The 19,767-nt window shown below is 42.8% G+C and overlaps 1 protein-coding gene across 2 annotated transcripts; it reads left to right on the top strand.

Moving 5' to 3' along the window:
* Positions 1-418: 418 nt before the first annotated feature.
* Positions 419-12,905, top strand: RNASE10 (ribonuclease A family member 10 (inactive)). Of its 2 annotated transcripts, none has more exons than XM_055437053.2 (3): positions 419-498; positions 9,827-9,927; positions 11,487-12,905. In XM_055437053.2, the coding sequence occupies exons 1-3, from the start codon at positions 452-454 to the stop codon at positions 12,131-12,133; spliced, it is 795 nt and encodes a 264-aa protein (XP_055293028.1). In that variant the 5' UTR covers positions 419-451; the 3' UTR covers positions 12,134-12,905. The 2 variants fall into 2 exon arrangements, with proteins under 2 accessions (XP_055293028.1, XP_055293032.1); XM_055437057.2 differs by having other exon boundaries at positions 484-498; positions 9,827-9,919.
* Positions 12,906-19,767: the final 6,862 nt, after the last annotated feature.

Below are 19,767 nucleotides of genomic sequence, written 5' to 3'. Positions count from 1 at the left end.
AGAGGCAATGTACCTTGTTAAAGGAAATCACCCTAAGTTGATATTGACTTTATTTTTTTAATTTTTCAAATTCATTTTTATTGGAGTATAACTGATTTACAATGTTGTGTTAGCTAAGTTGATACTGACTTTAAACCCAAGGAGTGTTTGTAGTCTAATGCAAACGAACAACTTCCATTCTTTTTCCTGTGGCTCCACTGCTTCCAGATTCCCTCTGCTGTGGTTGCTGCTGCTGCTGCTGCTAAGTCGCTTCAGTCATGTCCGACTCTGTGCGACCCCATAGACAGCAGCCCACCAGGCTCCCCCGTCCCTGGGATTCTCCAGGCAAGAACACTGGAGTGGGTTGCCATTTCCTTCTCCAATGCATGAAAGTGAAAAGCGAAAGTGAAATCGCTCAGTCGTGTCTGACTCTTAGCGACCCCATGAACTACAGCACCAGGCTCCTCCATCCATGGGATTTTCCAGGCAAGAGTACTGGAGTAGGGTGCCATTGTTGAGGTAGGGAACGACAATTAGAGGGCGCAGTGCTCCCTACCTTTCTTCTTCTGTCTCCTGGCCTCTAGCACTGATTCGGCCCACATACATCTACCCACCTCCCCTGCCTTGTTCTTAGACCTTAGAGCATTCCTTTCCTATTCTGCTCAGGTCTATATCTGGCCACTGGCCATCTCAGATCTGACATGGCTTAGCCAAAGGCCCATGTGGAGTGAATCTTGCCAGCACTCAGGGCTGACTCAAGGCCACTTGAGCACTTCTTCTCAGAGCTCACGTTTCCCTGAAACTTCTGACATTTTACATATTCCGCTCCCCCTCCCCGCAACTGTCAGCAGGGCAAAGCAGAGGTGAACTATTATATGAAAAAAACCCTAAACAGAACAGAAAAACTGCCTGAGATTACTTCTTCCCACACAAAGCCCTCAGATTTCTTTGTTATCCTTCCCTTTCCCTTCAAGGTAATTAAAAAAAAAACTTTATTATGAAAAAGTATGATTAGTTTTCAAGTGCCCACCACATACAACTTCAACAATAATCAGAGTTTTGCCTGTCTGGTTTCATTTCTCCTTTCATTTTATTTTTTTAATCTGTGCTCGTTTATTCCTAAAGTATTTTTAATGCTAGTTATGAATTTATTTTTAGGGCTCACCTTCTCCCTAATCAGGTGCAAATACAATTTTATGACCTGATCTTTTTTTTTTTTTTGACCACACCAAGTAGTATGTAAAATCTGTTTCCTGATCAGGGATCCAGTGCATGCCTCCTGCAGTGGAAGTGCAGAGTCTTAACCACTGGACCACTTAGGGAAGTCCCCTGATATTGATTTTTGTAGACTGATGCTAAAGCTGAAACTCCAATACTTTGGCCACCTCATGCAATGAGTTGACTCACTGGAAAGACCCTGATGCTGGGAAGGATTGGGGGCGGGAGGAGAAGGGGACAACAGAGAATGAGATGGCTGGATGGCATCACCGACTCGATGGACATGAGTTTGAGTGAACTCCGGGAGTTGGTGATGGACAGGGAGGCCTGGCGTGCTGTGATTCATGGGGTCGCAAAGAGTCAGACACGACTGAGCGACTGAACTGAACTGAATGTTAATTACCTTCTTTATGCCAGACACTGGGCTAGGCACTGAGAACAGAAGACAGATAGACTAAGAAACTCTCAGTTCACTGGAAAATATAAAAAGCAAAAGGGCAAGACTGTTGGTTTGGCCTGATTATTTGTGCAGGTGCAGCAAGAGTGTTAATTTATCATATAGGTTCCTTAAGTCTTCTTTATAAATCTAGAGTTGTATTTACTGATAAAGCCACAAAAGTATTTTCTTTCTGGAATTTTCCTTAAAGAATTTCAGATTGGACTTTTAAAAGGCTCTATTATTTGCTATCTTGAATTTAGAAAAACCAAGCCCAATCCTAGGAAAGTCTTTCCACCAGATTTTACCCATAGTACATATCCGTTCCGTCGCTCAGTCGTGTCCGACTCTCTGCGACCCCGTGGACTGTAGCCTACCAGGCTTCTCCGTCCATGGGATTCTCCAGGCAAGAATACCAGAGTGGGTTACCATTTCCTTCTCCAGGGGAATCTTCCCAACCCAGAGATCGAACCCAGGTCTCCCGCATTGGAGGCAGACGCTTTAACCTCTGAGCCACCAGGGAAGCCCCATAGTACATATAAATTTGGGTAAATCCCTTTCTTCTCAAGGTTCTTATGATTTCTTAAAGTTCGTGGCCAGTAAGTGGTCTTCCTACCTCCTGCAAACCTGCAACCTGATAAGCCAGGTCCTAGACGAGCTTCCCTGAAAAGACTTTGTAAATATGATTTCATCATACAGATTAAATGAACATCATTGTCAAAAGTGATATCTGGACAAGGTCTTGGTTGCATAACTGATTTTTTCTTATACTTCCGTAAAAAAGAGGACAGATTTTTACTGAATCTGTGCAAATAGCTATATTGCCAAGAAAAGTAAGGAGATTTGGTAAATTTATGGCTCAAGTGTGTGGGTCAGCGAGAATCAAATATCATCTTTAAATGTTTATTTCAGTTAAAAAAAGCAGAGTCTAATAGTTTGCTTTGGCTTACTGAGAGTTTAAGAAGAAAGAAAAAAGCCTTATTTATATTAATATATTCATAATAGAACATTAAAACATTAACATTAATGTAGAACATTAAAACAATATTCCTAGCAAATAACCACAAATGTTCTTTGTTTGTTCATTTGGTCTTATACAGCTAATTCTTGTTTTGTTGGCTCTTGAGTCAGTTGTCTCAGAAGCTATCTGCTTTTTGACCAAAAAGAATTCTAGTAATCCTGACTCAGTTCACTGGTTTGGTATGAAAGATGTCTAAGTGGTGTTAATTCAAAATCTGTGCATTTATCTCTTGGTATCCACAGAGGATTTGTTCCAGGACCCCCACGAATATAAAAATTCAGGGATGTTCAAGTCCCTTGTAGGCATAGAACGGCACAGTACAATTGACCTTCCGTATTCCTGGTTTCCACACCTGAGGATATGTGAAGTGAAGTGAAAGTCGCTCAGTCGCATTCAACTCTTTGTGACCCCATGGGCTATTTTTTATATATGAATTTTTACACAAGTAATATATAAAAAACAAATACACAAAAAATGAAGAGAGCATTTTTAATCTTGCGGTATAGTGTCTTAAAGTACAGTAGTACAGTACAACAGCTGGCATACAGGTGCTGGCTCCAATGAACAAGCAGGAAGAGTTACTGACTGGAGGAGGGGGAGCAGGGGTGACATGGTAGAGCTGAAGGATCTTCAGCAAAGGAGACAGAAGGCAAGCTTCAATTTCACTCATGCCTGACGCTGATGGCACAGTTCTGCTTCCTTGCTGGATTCAATTCTATCTCGTCGTGCTCATGGTCAGGCACTTCAGTCATGTCCAACTCTTTGCAACTCTATGGACTGTAGCTTGCCAATTTCCTCTGTTCATGGGATTTTCCCACCAAGAATCCTGGCGTGGGTTGTCATGCCTCCAGGGGATCTTCCTGACTCAAGGATTGAACTCTGCCTGTGTTTCCTGCATTGCAGGCAGATTCTTTACCACTGAGCCATGAAAGAAGCCTTCAATTCTATCCTCCCTCTTGAAAAAACAATCCAGTGATGTCTTGTAGTTGCCCTTTATTTCTCATCACAGATGACATGGTAGCCCTGGATTGCATTATGAATGCCTGCTGCAACCTTCATGTGTCGTTCTATGTTCTGGTCCTGTGCCTCCAAAGCTATTAGTGCCTCCTCAAATAGAGAAAATCTCCTTGCCATTTCCTGTGTTGTAAAACTCTTCGGTTCTTCAGTTACTTCTTCCTTTTGTCTCTCTTCGTCCTTTCTCTGGGCCTCCAGTTCCATCAGGTCTTCATTAGTTAGCTCCTTGTGTTGGACAGCAAGTTCCACCATTGCTTGGTGCTTCTTAGCGGTACCAACTACATTACCTCTGCTTTTACATTTGCTTTCGGACATCCCAGGCTTGAAAGAGTCTGTACTACTGTACTCCATACAGTAAAGCACACAAAAGCACAGCCACTTCCAGAGGACGTATGCCCATGGCAGTGTACACCAGACAAGTGCACTAACTTGCATGATTGCACAGACAGACACATGTTCACATCTTTGAAAGCTCACAACTTGAAGGATTGTATGTAGGGGACTTACTGTAGTGTAACTTAGAGGGAAACTTATTTGCTTCTTTGGCATGCAAAACCAGTTAATAAATCATTTCCCGAAAAATGCTATACAAAATGTCTCAAAAGATAATTGTAAACCTGTTTCAAAGAAGTCAGTATTACATATTACATTGATTGATAAAAACAGATGAACGTAATTTTTATAAAGAATACAATCTAGAATGTCAGTGAGCTGGCATCTTTCCTAAAGGTGTAGCAAAGGTGTAGGCTGTGAGAAGACAGGGAACTTGGGTAGAGGAGTCAAAGGTCGGATGTAATTTGGGGGAACTCATTATTTAGACTTTGTTGGTTCTGAAAGTTCCTGTTGTATCAGGTTGTGGGCTCATTCATGGATCATATGTTATTAACAAAACTCCTCCAATGTCATGAAGCTGCCAAAGTCACTCATTTAGAAAGAACAAGACATAATGCAATAATATCCCCATAGGGTCATCTACCAAATGGTCCAAGGCCTAGTCAGGACCTGAAGAGGTAACAGCCTCAGTTAGGAGCACTGCAGTGATTAGAGAGGGATAAAAGAATTACAAGAGTGAAAGATCTGGCAGAGGTTAGAAGGGCTGGGTTCTACAGATTGTGAGCCAGCCTGTGTATCACATTTTACAAATGTGAACTGTTGCGATTCTCAACAATAGCTGCAAATATCCATCTTACATTTGCAAGATAGTTTTGGGCATCAGTGGTTGGAGAAGGAAATGGCAACCCACTCCAGTATTCTTGCCTGGAGAATCCCATGGACGGAGGAGCCTGGTGGGCTACAGTCCACAGGGTCACCACGAGTCGGACACGACTAAGCAACTTCACTTTCACTTTTTGGGCATCAGTGGTAACTGATTGTTCTCTAGATCCATGAGGAAATGACTTCAGCTGGAACAAACTATCGGGTGCAAGAAGGATAGTGTACGAGAAAGAACAATCTGTGGGAGTCGTTGGATCTGGGTCCCATTCCTGTTCTTCCACCCTGCCACCCACTACCAATGTGGCCTCAGTTTTTTGTTTTTCTATTTTTAGCTGCACTTCACCGGGCAGCTTGAGGGATCCTAGTCCTCTGACCAGAAATCCAACCCCGTGCCCCCTAGTGGAAGCAAGGAATCTCAACCGCTGGGCCACCAGGGAAGTCCTTGGTGAAAGAGAGAGAGAGGGAGGGAGGGAGGAAGGAAGAAAAAAAAGAAATAAATTCTAGTGCTTCTTACTTTGTGAAGAAGTTGTAAGGGTCATATGAGGTCATTTCTGAGTCAAAATGCAAAGCCATCTATTTAGGTCTCTAGAAAACCTAATGGCTTCCCTGGTGGCTCAGGCAGAAAAGAACCTAATCACCACATTTGTGTGAATTGGAAGAAAAGTCACTTCCTCTCAGGGATGTCAACTCTCTTCCAGTTTGTACAGTTTGCCAAACAGAGCATGTATTAGGTTTCACTCTCTGCTTGTCCCCTCGGCTGGCCACCGTTGAGCAGAGCATAACCTTTAGAATCATTTCTGTAAGAACTACACTACATAATACAACGAAGAAGTATTCACTAGCAAGATATTTGCCAAATACCCTTAGTAGACTAGACCTCATTGTGTTCTGTGGGTCAGGGTAAATGGATGCTAAGTTCTGCACACATTTGAGCACTCTGGGATCTAATGAAGGTCTGTGTTTAGATATCAGGTCATCTCAAATAATGTTTCCAGTTCTGAAAAAAATTACCCTCCTCAAACCAAGACTTTTGTATATCTGGGGGGTGTGTGAGTGACGAAAACTCTGGGGAAAAAAATCTAATACTTATTTGGCACACAAGCAAAGTTGGATTCCTTATTAGTAAGACATTGTTTAGCATTCTTTCCCTTCTTTTGTTTCTATCTCCCATTGTGAGATTTCCTCACAACTGGAAATCTTCCAGCCCAAGGCTGACCTGGATTCTTATATGCAGCCAACTGTCACTAAAAAAGTAACACTTGCAACAGAAAAATGAGGGGGAAATTCCCTCGTCCACAGTGTACAAAGAACCCTGACCACCACTAACTCTTTTAAACCAGTGGTTCTCAACCCAATCACCAGATCCAATCTTTTATCGCGAAACATGTGGTATGCCCCATTTACTATCCTGTAGTGTAATTCACAGATAAAATAACACGTTTACACTCATAAACCCAGGCAATGCGCCTTCAGAATCTGAGCACTCAGAATCATTCCTCTAACAGTTCTTTCCTTTTTCTCCTGCCTTATCAGTTTTTCCTCTCTGTTTGGTCTTCATTATCAATAAGCAAGCTGTTATTTTTCCTGTCTTAAAAAAAAAAGGAACAAAGTAGAACACCGACCTTCTCTTGACACTCAGTCTTCTCCAGTCTCATGGCTTTATATACCTAGTCCTATGCTTATGTCTTGTAGGTCTTCATAGAACCGTTCAACTTCAGTTTCTTCAGCATTACTGGCCGGGGCATTGACTTGGATTACTGTGATATTGAATGGTTTGCTTTGGAAAAAAACAGAGATCATTCTGTTGTTTTTGAGATTGCATCCAAGGACTGCATTTTGGGCTCTTTTGTTGACTATGAGGGCTACTCCATTTCTCCTAAGGGATTCTTGCCCACAGTAGTAGATATAATGGTATCTGAGTTAAATTCACCCATTCCAGGCCATTTTAGTTCACTGGTTCCTAAAATGTCAATGTTCACTCTTGCCATCTCCTGTTTGACCACTTCCAATTTGCCTTGATTCACGGACCTAACATTCCAGGTTCCTATTCCATATTGCTCTTTACAGCATCAGACTTTACTTCCATCACCAGTCTCATCCACAATTGGATGTTGTTTTTGCTTTGGCTCCATCCCTTCATTCTTTCTGGAGTTATTTCTCCACTGATCTCCCGTAGCGTGTTGGGCACCTACCGACCTGGGGAGTTCATCTTTTGGTGTCCTATCTTTTTGCCTTTTCTTACTGTTCATGGGGTTCTCAAGGCAGGAGTACTGAAGTGGTTTGCCATTCCCTTCTCCAGTGGACCACAGTTTGTCAGAACTGTCCACCACGACCCTTCCGTCTTGGGTGGCCCTACACGACATGGCCCATAGCTTCACTGAGTTAGACAAGGCTGTGGTCCATGTGATCAGTTTGGTTAGTTTTCTGTGATTGTGATCAGATTCTCAGAGGGCACAAACAGAAACTTGTGTGCACCAGGACCCAGGAGAAAGGAGCAGTGACCCCACAAGAAACTGACCCAGACTTGCTCGTGAGTGTCTAGGAGTCTCCAGTGGAGGTGTGGGTTGATGGTGGCCTGCTGCAGGGTTGGGGGCACCGAGTACAGCAGTGTGTGCATGGGACCTTTTGGAGGAGGTCGCCGTTATCTTCATTACCTCCATCATGGTTAGTAACTATAATAACAAAAGCTAATACATTTACCCTTTTACATGCAGTGCATTGTATAATATTCATATCATCCCTGTGAGGACCTACAGAAGATATGAAAACTGTAGCCTAGAAAAGGAAAAAATAAGAATAAAAACCTATCCAGGGCTTCCCTTGTGGCTCAGTGATAAAGAATCTGCCTGACAATACAGGAAACACAGGTTTGATTCCTGGTCTGGGAAGGCCCCACATTCTGTGGAGCTAAGCCTGTGTTCCACAGTTATTGAACCTCTGCTCTAGAGCCCAGGAGCTGCAATTACTGAGCCCACGAGCTGCAACTACTGAGTCCCACAGGCCTAGAACCCTGTGTTCTGCAACAAGAGAAACTAACTACAATAAGAAGCTGATGCACTGCAGCTAGAGAGTAGCCCTTGCTCATCGCAACTAGAGAAAAGCCTGCACAACAAGGAAGACCCAGCACAGCACCCAAAATAAATAAATGAATTAAATAAAGTTTAAAAACCTGTCCAGCCTAATGGTCATACTTCGACCATAGACATAGATCTTTTCTTCACATTGAATCAAAGGTTAATTTCAAATCCCTAATGCTGATGCTGCTGCTGCCAAGTTGCTTCAGTCGGCAGCCCACCAGGTTCCTCTGTTCCTGGGATTCTCCAGGCAAGAATACTGGAGTGGATTGCCATTTCCTTCTCCCTCAAATCCCTAATAGTAACCAGTTATAAAGATGCAGGGGGCTTTCCCAATAGCTCAGCGGTAAAGAATCCGCCTGCTAATGCAGGAGACGTGGGTTTGATCCCTGGAGGGAGAAGATCCCCTGGGGCAGAGCATGGCAACCCACTCCAGTATTCTTGCCTGGAGAATCCTATGGATACAGGAGCCTTGCAGGCTACAGTCCGTAAGGTTGCAAAGAGTCCGACACGACTTAACACTCATAAAGAAACAAATGGTGTATAAAGTTGGATGTTTTATCCCTGCTGACTCCAGACAGCTATTGGGCTCAGCAGAAGCACCTTTACTCTGCCTTCATGTCAGAATGAAAGGGCAGAACAGACACCAAAGATGGATAGCATTAGCAAATTGTGAGGGTGAAATGTAGTAAGTACCCAGCATGAAGTAAGTGCTCCATAATAGTTCGTTGCTGTTATTATTAGGCTTCCCCCACAGCTAAGTGGGTAAAGAATCTGCCTGCAATAGTGACAGGAGACCTGGGTTAGATCCCTGGGTCAGGAAGATCCCTTCGAGAAAGAAATGGCAACCCACTCCAGTATTCTTGCCTGAAAAATCCCATGGACAGAGGAGCCTGGCAGGTTGCAGTCCAAAGGGTTGAAAAGAGTCAGACATGACTGAGCAACTAAGCATGCACACTGTTATTACTGTTATTGTGAATCTGCAGTGTAGAATTCAGCCTGATAGACTGCAGATCACAGAAGCTGTTCCTAGACCACCATTTGAGAATTCCTGCCTGAAAGACACAGCAAATCATCCTCCCAAAGTTCTCTGTTTATGTCTAAAGAGGATTTTCATGCCGCTTTAATGAGCTCCAGGATGCTTTAAAAATGTTATCTTATGATGTCACTTTCAGCTAAAGAAATGAGTGGGATCAATACTGTAACCTCCTGACTTTACTCACCAAGGCTATAGGGACTGACAGCTGCTATGGATATTCTTTTATCTAGGACTAAATCATAAGGTTTCCAAAACTTGACGTGAATTTATTGGCTGAGGGTTGGAAACAGGGAGTGGAGAATGGAGGGCTGGGATAGGCTTCATAGATAAAGATATGTAAACAGTCATCATTGATTTAAATAGCCAAATCTTCTCATGAAGTCATGATACAGTTCTAAAATGCAAAAAGCAAAATAGCCATGTTGGAGGGAGGAACCAAACACAGTCCAAAGATTTTGAGATTTCAGAAATGACAGGGAAAGTTGAAAGGAAACACATGTAGAAAATATAAGGAAATGACTGAAATTTAAGGGCAAGGTCAGGCTGCTATAAACTACAGCATAGTGGGTATAACTCAGAAGTGGAACAATTGATTGGGTAAATAAAACCATTTGCAGTTTCCCAGACTGGAGACATTTCCTGTCTTGGATGTCTGGATCTGTTTCAATATGTAAGTAGCCTTACTTCAAAGTGTTCATGGGAGCAGAAAGGACAATTGGCTGCGTGTTTATTCAGTGCTAGGTAGGGGGAGTGGGAGTGGAAATGGGTGTAGGAAGTAAGTCTGGGTTTAAGGGCACAGGAACCATAAGAGGATAACCATTTTTCTCCAGTCTAGCATCCAGGGTACTTTTCAGAGAAAAAGAAAACCTGGGAGGGACAAAATTGGAAACCAAGAAGACACAAGCATCACTGAAGCTATCTAGGTATGTAGGTAAGTCACAGTGTTGTTGGGCACTCCAGAGAAAAACATGAGAAATTCTCTTTTTTAAAAATTAAAAAAATTTGAGGGAATTCCCCGGTGGTCCAGCGAATGGGACTTCATGCTCTCGCTGTGGAAGGCTTGGGTTTGATACCTGGTTGGGAAACTAAGATCCCATAAACTGTGCGGCATGGTTAAAAAAATTTTTTTTTTAAGTATTTGTAATTTTACAGAAAAGTTACAACAATAATACAAGGAACTCCTAAATACCCTTTGTCCAGTCACCATATTTAAAACTTTTCTTTCCCTCATTAAACATTTTTTCTTCCTTTTTCTGTAAACACACATACACATACATACACATGATCTACATTTTTTTTTGGCCACACTACCCGGCTTATGGGATCTTAGCTCCCCCGACCAGAGGTTGAACTCAGGCCCTATGCAGTGAGACCATGGAGTCTTAACCACTGGACCGCCAGGGAATTCCCCATATGATCTTTATTTTGAATCTTGGAGAGTAAGTTGCTTGTATCATGCCCCTGTGCAATATTTTAGGATTTTCTAAGAATAAAGATATCCTCTTTGACAACTGTAGTATAAATTTCAAATTCCACATATCAAACACTGACATAGCACTCCTATCTACTCCATTGACAATATTCTTGTATAATCCATTGTATAAAAAATGTTCTTTATAGTAATATTTTTTTCTGGTAGGGAAGGTCTCTCTTTGATAGGGGCATGAGGCTGGCATAGCAGGACAAAGGCACATACTCCTTTCAATCTCTTTAGGATCTTTATTAGTAGGGGAACTCTGATGCTCATTTGTTTGGTTAACTTTGGTTTCATCCTTAGTCCCTAGCCTTTTTAAAGAATATAAAAACTAATCAGCAGGAAATACCCAAGTCTAAGAGTTCTATAGTAGTAGAAAAGATTTGACTTGACAAGATGCAGTTTTAGCAAGGGGAAATTCTACTCTCTCCCCGCACCCTCCCCTCCCCAATCTCCCTTCCCCATCAGCCTCAGCTTAGGAATGTAAATGAACTATAGTACTTTTTCTATTCCTTTTGATCTTTGGAGGGGGAGGTGGGTATCTGGGAGAATAATAAATACTTGAATGAGCAAAAATTAATTTGGGAAAAAAATAGGGAGTTGGTCTCCTATGGTAATTCTAGTCCTTTACTGAGAATAAGAGTTTCTACAAGAATTTCTCTCAAGGAAAAAGTGACACTGTATTTGTCTTTTTACCTATTATTTTTGGTGACTTGGAACTGATTTCTTTTTAAAAGTTAATTAATGTCAACCTTCCCCCCTGATTTCCCAAATGTGAACCAATTATAGAACAGGATCCACACATTATTCCACAGCGTCAGGGAATGAATGAGAGGGCGGGAGAGTGGGAAAAGAGTGAGAAAGGATGTCCGCCTTGGGTGAGGGATGGGTAATGTGGAGAAGGGGGAGGAGAAGACCCCAAAGACTGTGTTCTCAGGGTTTTGGGGAGTTTAGGATCTCTACTGGAGCCAAGTTTCATCTCAAAGTCAGTCCTCTGTTTCCCTTCTTCCCACCAGGCAAAATGAAGCTGACTCTGGTGCAAATCTTTTTCATGATGTTGCTGCTGCTGCTGGGCCTAGGGGTGGGCCTGGGCTTGGGACTCCAGATGGCCGCAGCTGTCCTGGAGGAAAGTGATCAGCTACTGGATGAGTTTCTGAACAGTGACTCACAGGACAAAGCTGAAGCTACTAAGGAGGGATTGGACAGCCGAAGCAAAGAAATCCTGCTGGTTAGCAACAAAGAAGTGGTGCAACCAGAAGACCCCATCATCAGTGAAGATGAAGTTGGAGGAGACAGGATGCTCAGAGCTGAGTTTCTTTTACAGAGCAACAAAGACTATCTTAGGTCTGATGTGATGGACAGGGAATGCAATGCCCTCATGGCACCGAAGTTGAAGTCAAAAGACCACACATGCATACCCCAATACATATTTATCCATGAGGAACCTGATGCAGTCAAAGCTGTCTGTAAGAGTCCTGCTGTTGCCTGTGATCTCAAGGGAGGCAAATGCCACAAAAGCCCCCGTCCTTTTGATTTGACATTCTGCAAGTTATCCGAATCAGGCCAAGTGATTCCTCACTGTAATTATGTAACTTTCATTCTTGAAAAGTACATTCTTATGTCCTGTAGTGACATGAAAGTCCAGATAACATCTAAATCATGAAGTAACTTTTCTTTTCTTCACCTTCTCACTTTTGTCTTCCTTTCACTTCTTTTCCTTACTGTTCTCATCCTTAAGTATTCTGCAAAGAAGGGTTTGGGAAGAGAAGCTGGACTATTCTGATAAATACAAAAATATAAATCTTCTTTCCCTAGGGTTCAACTAACTTGTGTTTTATTCCTGAGATTAGAAGAGGGTGATGATGTCTGATCTCTGTAGGTTCTGTCTCTTATAGTCTATCCCTTGTCCTGAAAAAAGATAAGACAGTCTCTTTTATGATCTTGGTCATTAGTCTGTTCCCTGGTCTGGAGGCCTTTAGGTGTGGAGTACAAGAGTCTAATGCATCCTTACCCATGTCCTTCCCAGCTAGCCACCATGAGCTTCTAGGGCACTCACATAAACCTCCTGGGCTTCCCAAGAAGCTCTTCTCTGCTGTAGATGCAAATTCCGCGACTGTATTTGAAACTGTATATGGACCAAGTTTCTTTTCCTGACCCCTGGTTGTAGGTGTACCACCTTGGCACAGTGCTATGGTGGTGCAGACCGAGATGAAACACGTTCTGGGGCAAAGACAGCACTCATCTTCCTGGCCTTTCTCAGCTCTTTCCCCTCCCATCTTTTACTACCTGCCATTTTTCATCTTCTCTTCCCTCCCTTTGTTTCTCCCTCACCCCCAGCCACTTTCTCCTAGTCTCGTTTTCCTCTTCTTTGGGGGCTCTCCTTATTCTTGCTCTGAATCCTTTTAGAAATTCATTCAGCCAATACTGATCTCTTATGTCATGTCAGGTAAGACGATGTTGGTCATAGGGGTTTAGAGGGAGGGTGGGTCAGGAGAGTGATAAGAAGAGAGAGCTGTTTTTTTAAAACTATGTCCAATAAGTAGAATAACGTTCACATTAGATGCTCAATAGATGCAGAATGAATGGGATTGGAGGGAATTTTATCCTCACTCAGTACCTCTTTCCTTTTTTGTTCTGAAAAACAAGAAAGTTGGTGAAAGAATATTTTCAGCAGAAAAAGGACTGCATCTACTCAGAGGAGAAATGCTATGGAGTTGAATAAACAGAGGTTGTAAGTGGTTGCCTCAGCCTATTTCCTCTGAATTCAAATCTATCAAGAAATAGTTTAGATGGACAGGGGTACAGAAGAGATCTTCGAAAATGGCAATAAGGATTCAGTATGTGACTTGATTTTGAGATTTCTTTTCCCTAGGGTGTTTGTTCTGCTTTAGCCTTCTAGACAGTAACACACTCAAGAGTCAGGGACATCCATAATTGGGAGACTGGAGGAAGGTAAGTTTGTCTTACTCTGCCTGGCTTTTCTTTTCCTGTTCTTTCATCATTTAGTCCCTACTTTCCCTTATCCTACCTGTTCTTACAGGCAAGCAACCACTTAAATGTTTTGCCTCTAGTCTCTGCTCAGATTCCCCTATTTCAATATTTCCCTTTATACCTTTGACTCACCTCTCCTGGCAGTGACCTCTCAAGAGCAGTGTTGTTGGGCAGGAAGTGTGTCTGCAGCTGTGGGCTGCCCTGACATTCCAGAGGTGGGTTGAGGAGTGGCAAGAGGCAAGGCCCTGGGCAAGGCAGATTTCTACCCTTCCTGATGGACGATCTCTTTCAGGAGAAATAGACAAAACATGATTTAAAACAAGGGAGAAAAAAAAGAAAAAAAAAAAAGAAGTGAGGTGTGAGAGAGGACAGAAGAGTGGCTAACAGAGAAAATCAGCCATGCAGTAGGTAAACCAAACACACTGAAGATTGTGAATGGGATGGGAAAGATTCCAAGTTTCATGTCTTGACCATAAGACAAAGAATCCATTGTGTCGGGTGAACTATTAGGAGACGGGAATTGGCAAGAAACGGAAGCCAATATGCTTTCATTCACAGATGAGGCTACATCCTCTCATAGGTTCCCACCAGCTTCTCTCTTTAAGCGTGCCCACACTCCAAGGAGTACCTCTATCGCCCTCTTCTGGTTTCCACTTTAGACAAATCTCAGTGGTTAGGCTTTTATCTATTTCAGGATGTTCAGTTCAGCTTTCTATTTCAGGAAAGCAGTTTACATAGCCTTCTGTGGGCTCCTAGTGGCTTAAGCAGGAAAACATAGCTTGGTAGGTGTAACGGGTTGATAAGATGTGGGAACTTCACTCACCAGAAACAGAAAATTAATTCTCTTGTGGCTCAGCTGGTAAAAAATTCGCCGGCAATGTGGGAGACCTGGGTTCAATCCCTGGGTTGGGAAGATCCCCTGGAGAAGGCAAAGGCTACCCACTCCAGTATTCTGGCCTGGAGAATTCCATGAACTGTATAGTCCATGGGGTCACAAAGAGTCGGACACAACTGAGTGACTTTCACAGACATAGCTCAAATGATGCCTGATTCACAGAACTTTCACAAAGTCTTCTGGCTTCAATATATCTCCCACTTTGCACTTGCAGGGTATATGCTTAGCCCATGTAACAGGTTCTCAAACCTTTTCCCAATGTTCCTAAATCCCCAAAGCTCTGAAAACTGAAAGATTTTCTTTCAAAGTGGTTCCCAAACTCAGTGAGATATAAGTCTGACTGAACTGACTATGTTAGTATAACTATTATCTTTATTTATTCTCTATAATTATTATGGCTTCCCTAGTGTCTCAGTGATAGAGAATCCACCTGCCAACCCAGGAGAGGCAGGTTTGATCTCTGGACCAGGAAAATCCCCTGGTGAAGAAAATGGCAATCCACTCCAGTATTCTTGCCTGGGAAGTCCCATGGACAGAAGAGCCTGGTGGGCTGCATTCCGCGGGGTCGCTAAGAGTCGGACATGACTTAACAACTAAACAACAATGACTGTTACACATTTCACTGAGGAAATATAAAAATGTCTGATCATGAATACTGTCTCACATAAACTTTTCTAGGGATGCATAAGTAATGTATCTTATATACCCACACAATGTTGCTTTTTAAAATCCTAAAACTTCTGTTTCAAAATGCATTGGCCCTAAAAGTTTCAGGTAAGGGATTGGGACCTATATATACAATTTGCTGCTGCTAAGTCACTTCAGTCGTGTCCAACTCTGTGTGACCCCATAGACGGAAGCCCACCAGGCTCCGCCGTCCCTGGGATTCTCCAGGCAAGAACACTGGAGTGGGTTGCCATTTCCTTCTCCAATGTGTGAAAGTGAAAAGTGAAAGTGAAGTCACTCAGTCGTGTCCGACCCTTAGCGACCCCACGGACTGCAGCCTACCAGGCTCCTCCATCCATGGGATTTTCCAGGCAAGAGTACTGGAGTGGCTTGCCATTGCCTTCTCCAATATATACTCTTTAGTTAGTCCTTAATTAATTTGAGTATTTAGTGAGACCATGAGCATTTTTGTGAAGACAACTCTGTTATAAATTTCTTCTATATTTTCAGTATATTTATTGATCAATGGTTACCTGCTTACTGATAATCCAGTACCTCCTCAGAAATTATAGAAATTGTATGAAACATAGAATCATGTAAGACAAGCAAGTTTTCTGACTTCTATCAAATATTGCACACGCAAACAAAAAGAGCTGGGTAGCTTAATTCACGTTCCTGAGGACTCTATGTGAATTCTTTTAAGACAGCAGGACAGAAACTACCATTGTATGCTGGGCACTGTACACTAGGTGCTGTCCATGCTTGGTTTTATGTCGTTCTTGTAAGGAGGTGGTATTTTATTAGTTTCATTTTGCAGGTAATAAGCAACAGTCTCAGAGAGTCCAGGTTTACCTGGACGAAGGTCACCCAACTCATAAATGACTGATCTGTAATTTGAATGGAGGATTCTTGCTTATAGAGATGCTGAAATGGTTTGGGAGGTGCTGGGTTAAACAGAATTAAGTAGGTTTCTTTTATGCAATTGGCATAACCTTTAATATGAACAAGCCTTATGACTCTCTAATAGGCAGAGATCATATTCAACATTTCTAAATTTTTTTCATCATGAAATTCCTCCCTTCTGAAATGGCAACCCAATCCAGTATTCTTGCCTGGAAAATTCCATGGGCAGAGGAGGCTGGCAGGCTATAGTCCATGGGATTGCAAATAGTCGGACACTACTGAGCACACACAGTCTTCAGCAGCTTCTAGAACTAGTGTTTCTAGTTGAGAAAAGTTGTTACAGACTTTTCTAAGCCCTTCACCTGACTTTGTTCATCTAATACACTTATCATGGGGACTACCCTAAAGATTCACATCTAGGTAAGATTATAAAGTAACCTACTCAGATTATTAACTAATTCAAATAGCAAGGGAGAAAAGAGTCAGCTCAGCTCTTGCTTCTCAGAACTTCAGGTTCCTTATTTGTAAAATGAGATCATGATAGTACTTACCTCAGGGTTGTCATGAGAATGCTATGAGATTAAATGGCCTTTAGTAGAGCTCCATGAGTGGCAGCTGCTTTTGGTGGGGATGATACTGGGCTCACTGCTCATGGAAAGCATAAGCATTTTGACAACATTCTTCTGGAAGCAGTACTGTGATACAATACGCAATACCATTAGCTCCAGTTTCAGTTTTGATCACATTGGCTGGTATGTGAATATGTGGCGTCTTGTAGAACTCCTCAAGTTCCATCCCTTGGTGGCCATTTAATTTACATATTTGGGGCCAGGGCAGTCCTCAGACCTGAGTGAACAGGACCCTGATCTGGAGCCTAGCCCCTCAGGGGTCCCCTACACTTTGAAGTGCCTTTTACTTAGGAAGTTCCCCTCTGGTGTCTGGGACTGACTGGGGCCAGCAGTGCCATCTGAATCAGGTACCCTGAGCTTGGACTGGGACTTCTGTGGGCCCGAGTCCCATTTCTCCCCTTCGGGACACTGCTCCCCTACCCCATGTGTGGAGCCAACCAGCTGCCCCATAAAAGTTCACCTATGGACGCTGAAGCCAGGTCCTGTTTCCAGGAGGGTGCCTGGTGAGTGGACAGTTCCCTCTGGCTGGTGTGGTATTTCTTTTGTGGGAACACAGCAGTGGGTCACCAGAATGGTGCTGACAAATTGATTTCTCGTGACTCAAATATATCCTGGACGCAGAATGAATTTAGGACTCTGGGTTATCGATGGTCACTATTCACCCTTGGACTTGAGTGCATGATACAGGAGTCTTCCCCAGGACCCATGTTCATACTGCTCTGCTTCTTCTGGTCTACAGCAGTTGAGGATGAGGGGCAACGTAACATGTATCCCTACACTGTGAGTTCCCCACTGCTGGCACCCAGGGTGGACCCCACCCCTGTGCAGGCTCCACACCATAGAGGGCATGGTTGGCTGCTCCTAGCTCCTGTAAAGACTTTTGAGACCCTGGCTCTGCAGAGCCAGTGGAGCACTTCATATCAATGCCCTCTCTTGCCTCTGATTGACAGTGATGACATGTGCTCTTAACCTGTGCAAGATGAAGTATGGTCCTTCCTTGTGTGAATGGGGTTGCTCTTTTGCTCTGCTCATGGGCCCCTTGCCTGTCCTCCTGGATGGTGGCAATGTGTGGAAGGCAGGAGCATGGTGTGGTCAGTTATGAAAGAGGTGGCATTCTAGGAATGTGGTCATCATGGCCTAAAGAGTTCAAGAGAATTGTACACCTGAAACTAATATACTATTAGTATTATGCTCCGATTAAAAAAAAGAAAAGAAAACTTGAGAAATTCTTAAGTCAGTTCTCAAAAAAAAAGCAGTTCAGAAGATATGGTTAGAAGACGTATAGTTTTATGTTTACACTATAAAACTCCAGATGGCAAATTTCACATAGCCAGAAATTTATTCTCATTTTCCTGTCTGCTCTTGGTGCTATGGTCTGAATATGTATCCCCTCCAGAATCACATGTTGGAATCCTGATGCCCCATGTGATGGTGTGAGCAGGTGGAACCTTTGGGAAGGAATTAGGACGTGGAGCTTAATAAATGGGGTTAAGGCTTCTACAAAAGAGATCCCCCAGAGCTCCCTTGCCACTTCTGTCCTGACTGCGCTGGCACCCTGATCTTGGACTTCCAGCCTCCAGAACTGTAAAAAACAAATTTCTGTCATTCATAAGATACCCAGTGTGGTATTTTGTCATAACAATATAGGCTGGACTAAGTAAGACACTGCCTACATTTGCGGTCATTGTCGACACAATAGAGTAACAAAGTAACCTTTGACAGAGTCACTGGAGCTGGTATTCACAGGCACCACAGTGAATGATTCGGTGCCATGAGTCGTGATATAGCCGGTGTGAAATAAGTGGCATTACGGAAAGTGCAGAAAGAGGAAGATCTGTACGATTCCAGACAGCTTTTGAAGAGTTGTGGCATTGTGCTGCCTTTTTCATGTGGTGGGAGATAATGAGATTATCCAGGAATAATGCCTCTGACAATAAATAACATGAGCAAACGTCTCCTAGATCTAACATGAAGAGATGGTGCCCAGATGGTAACAAAAGTCTGTACGTGCACTGATTGGACAGCAAGCAAATAAGCTGTAGTAGTTTCTTAGTAGGACTAAGTAGCAGTCCTCTACCCATAATTCTAAATCATCAATGATAAGTCACTGTACTTCACTTGGGCCTATGACTTTTATAATATATTTAAAAGTCAAATTGTTTATATAGATAGGGGCCACACTAGTCATCACTCTTCAAAAAAAAAAAAAAAAAATTGGCCAGGGCCACACACCTTAGAGACAACTCTGCTTATGGTCAAATAAGGCAACGTCTCTGTATCATGTCCTTGCCTGGCTCTTGACTCTAACTCTGCCCCACTCTGGAAGTATAAGTTGAACTTACACTTCCATTACCAGAGTACAGAGTGGACCCACCTCTCTATATCCTTTGCATAATTTGGTATTATTTTATTCTAATCTCTGATAGTTAATAGACAATATAAGGCATCTCATTATCATTGAACTTCGCATACCTTTTATTAAACAGGCCACACCTAAACCAATTCTCAGTGACCCAGCCTCTCCTCTTCCCAGAGATTCTCTCCACTTCCTGATACAAACCCTCATAAACTTTCTTTTTGCACATAGATTCTGTTACTCTGTAAACATAAATATAAAGCCCTTTAAATTTATATGGATTATTCATAATGGCTGCGTAGTATCATCAATCCCACCTTCAGGGTGCTGAAGCTGGCTTCATTCAGGAGGATACAAAGAGGAAACATGGTTCAGAAATCTCTCCTAGAGGAAAATTACACCCAGCTCAGGCTGTGCAAGTGCCACGGAGAGCCCATCATTCACCCGCCTTCACTCTTGCCACCTGCCGCTCAGTGGACAAGGCCGCCATCAGTGTTCACCACCCCTGAGCTTATCCGTACCAGCCTCAACAAACTATCCCCACAGTCAGGCGTCTTCTCATTCACTGGCTCCTCTCTTGTAATCTGTTTTGCCTAGCTTAGTCATCTCAACTACTTTTGAAGCAATTCTTTTAGTGTTAATCCTAAAATGGAAAAAGATTTCGTTAAAGTCTCAAGACAAGAATTAAAAAAAAAAAGTCAGTTGTAAGATGGGAACTTTCTCCCTCGGCAGGCCCTGTTTAATGAGAATAAAATTTGAACAGGCAGCATTACTTCCAGAGATAATAAAGTATCCTCCTAATGACTTGTGTAATGCCCTGGTTCTACAGTTCTTCTATCTTTGCTGTTGTGGTCACT

Source organism: Moschus berezovskii, chromosome 9 (genome assembly GCF_049115385.1).
Source record: "Moschus berezovskii isolate FMDL1 chromosome 9, NW_MosBer_1.0, whole genome shotgun sequence".
NCBI classification, from domain to species: Eukaryota; Metazoa; Chordata; class Mammalia; order Artiodactyla; family Moschidae; genus Moschus; species Moschus berezovskii.
The sequence above is the reverse complement of the archived record's forward strand: the minus strand, read 5'-3'. Positions and strand labels throughout refer to the sequence as shown.

Bases quoted from the DNA above. Each gene is read 5' to 3' on its own strand.
- RNASE10 (XM_055437053.2), top strand. From the start codon at position 452: ATGGGATTTTCCAGGCAAGAGTACTGGAGTAGGGTGCCATTGTTGAG. The intron at 499-9,826 runs GTAGGGAACGAC...ATTTTTCTCCAG, and splicing joins AGTAGGGTGCCATTGTTGAG to TCTAGCATCCAGGGTACTTT. The intron at 9,928-11,486 runs GTAAGTCACAGT...TCTTCCCACCAG, and splicing joins GAAGCTATCTAGGTATGTAG to GCAAAATGAAGCTGACTCTG.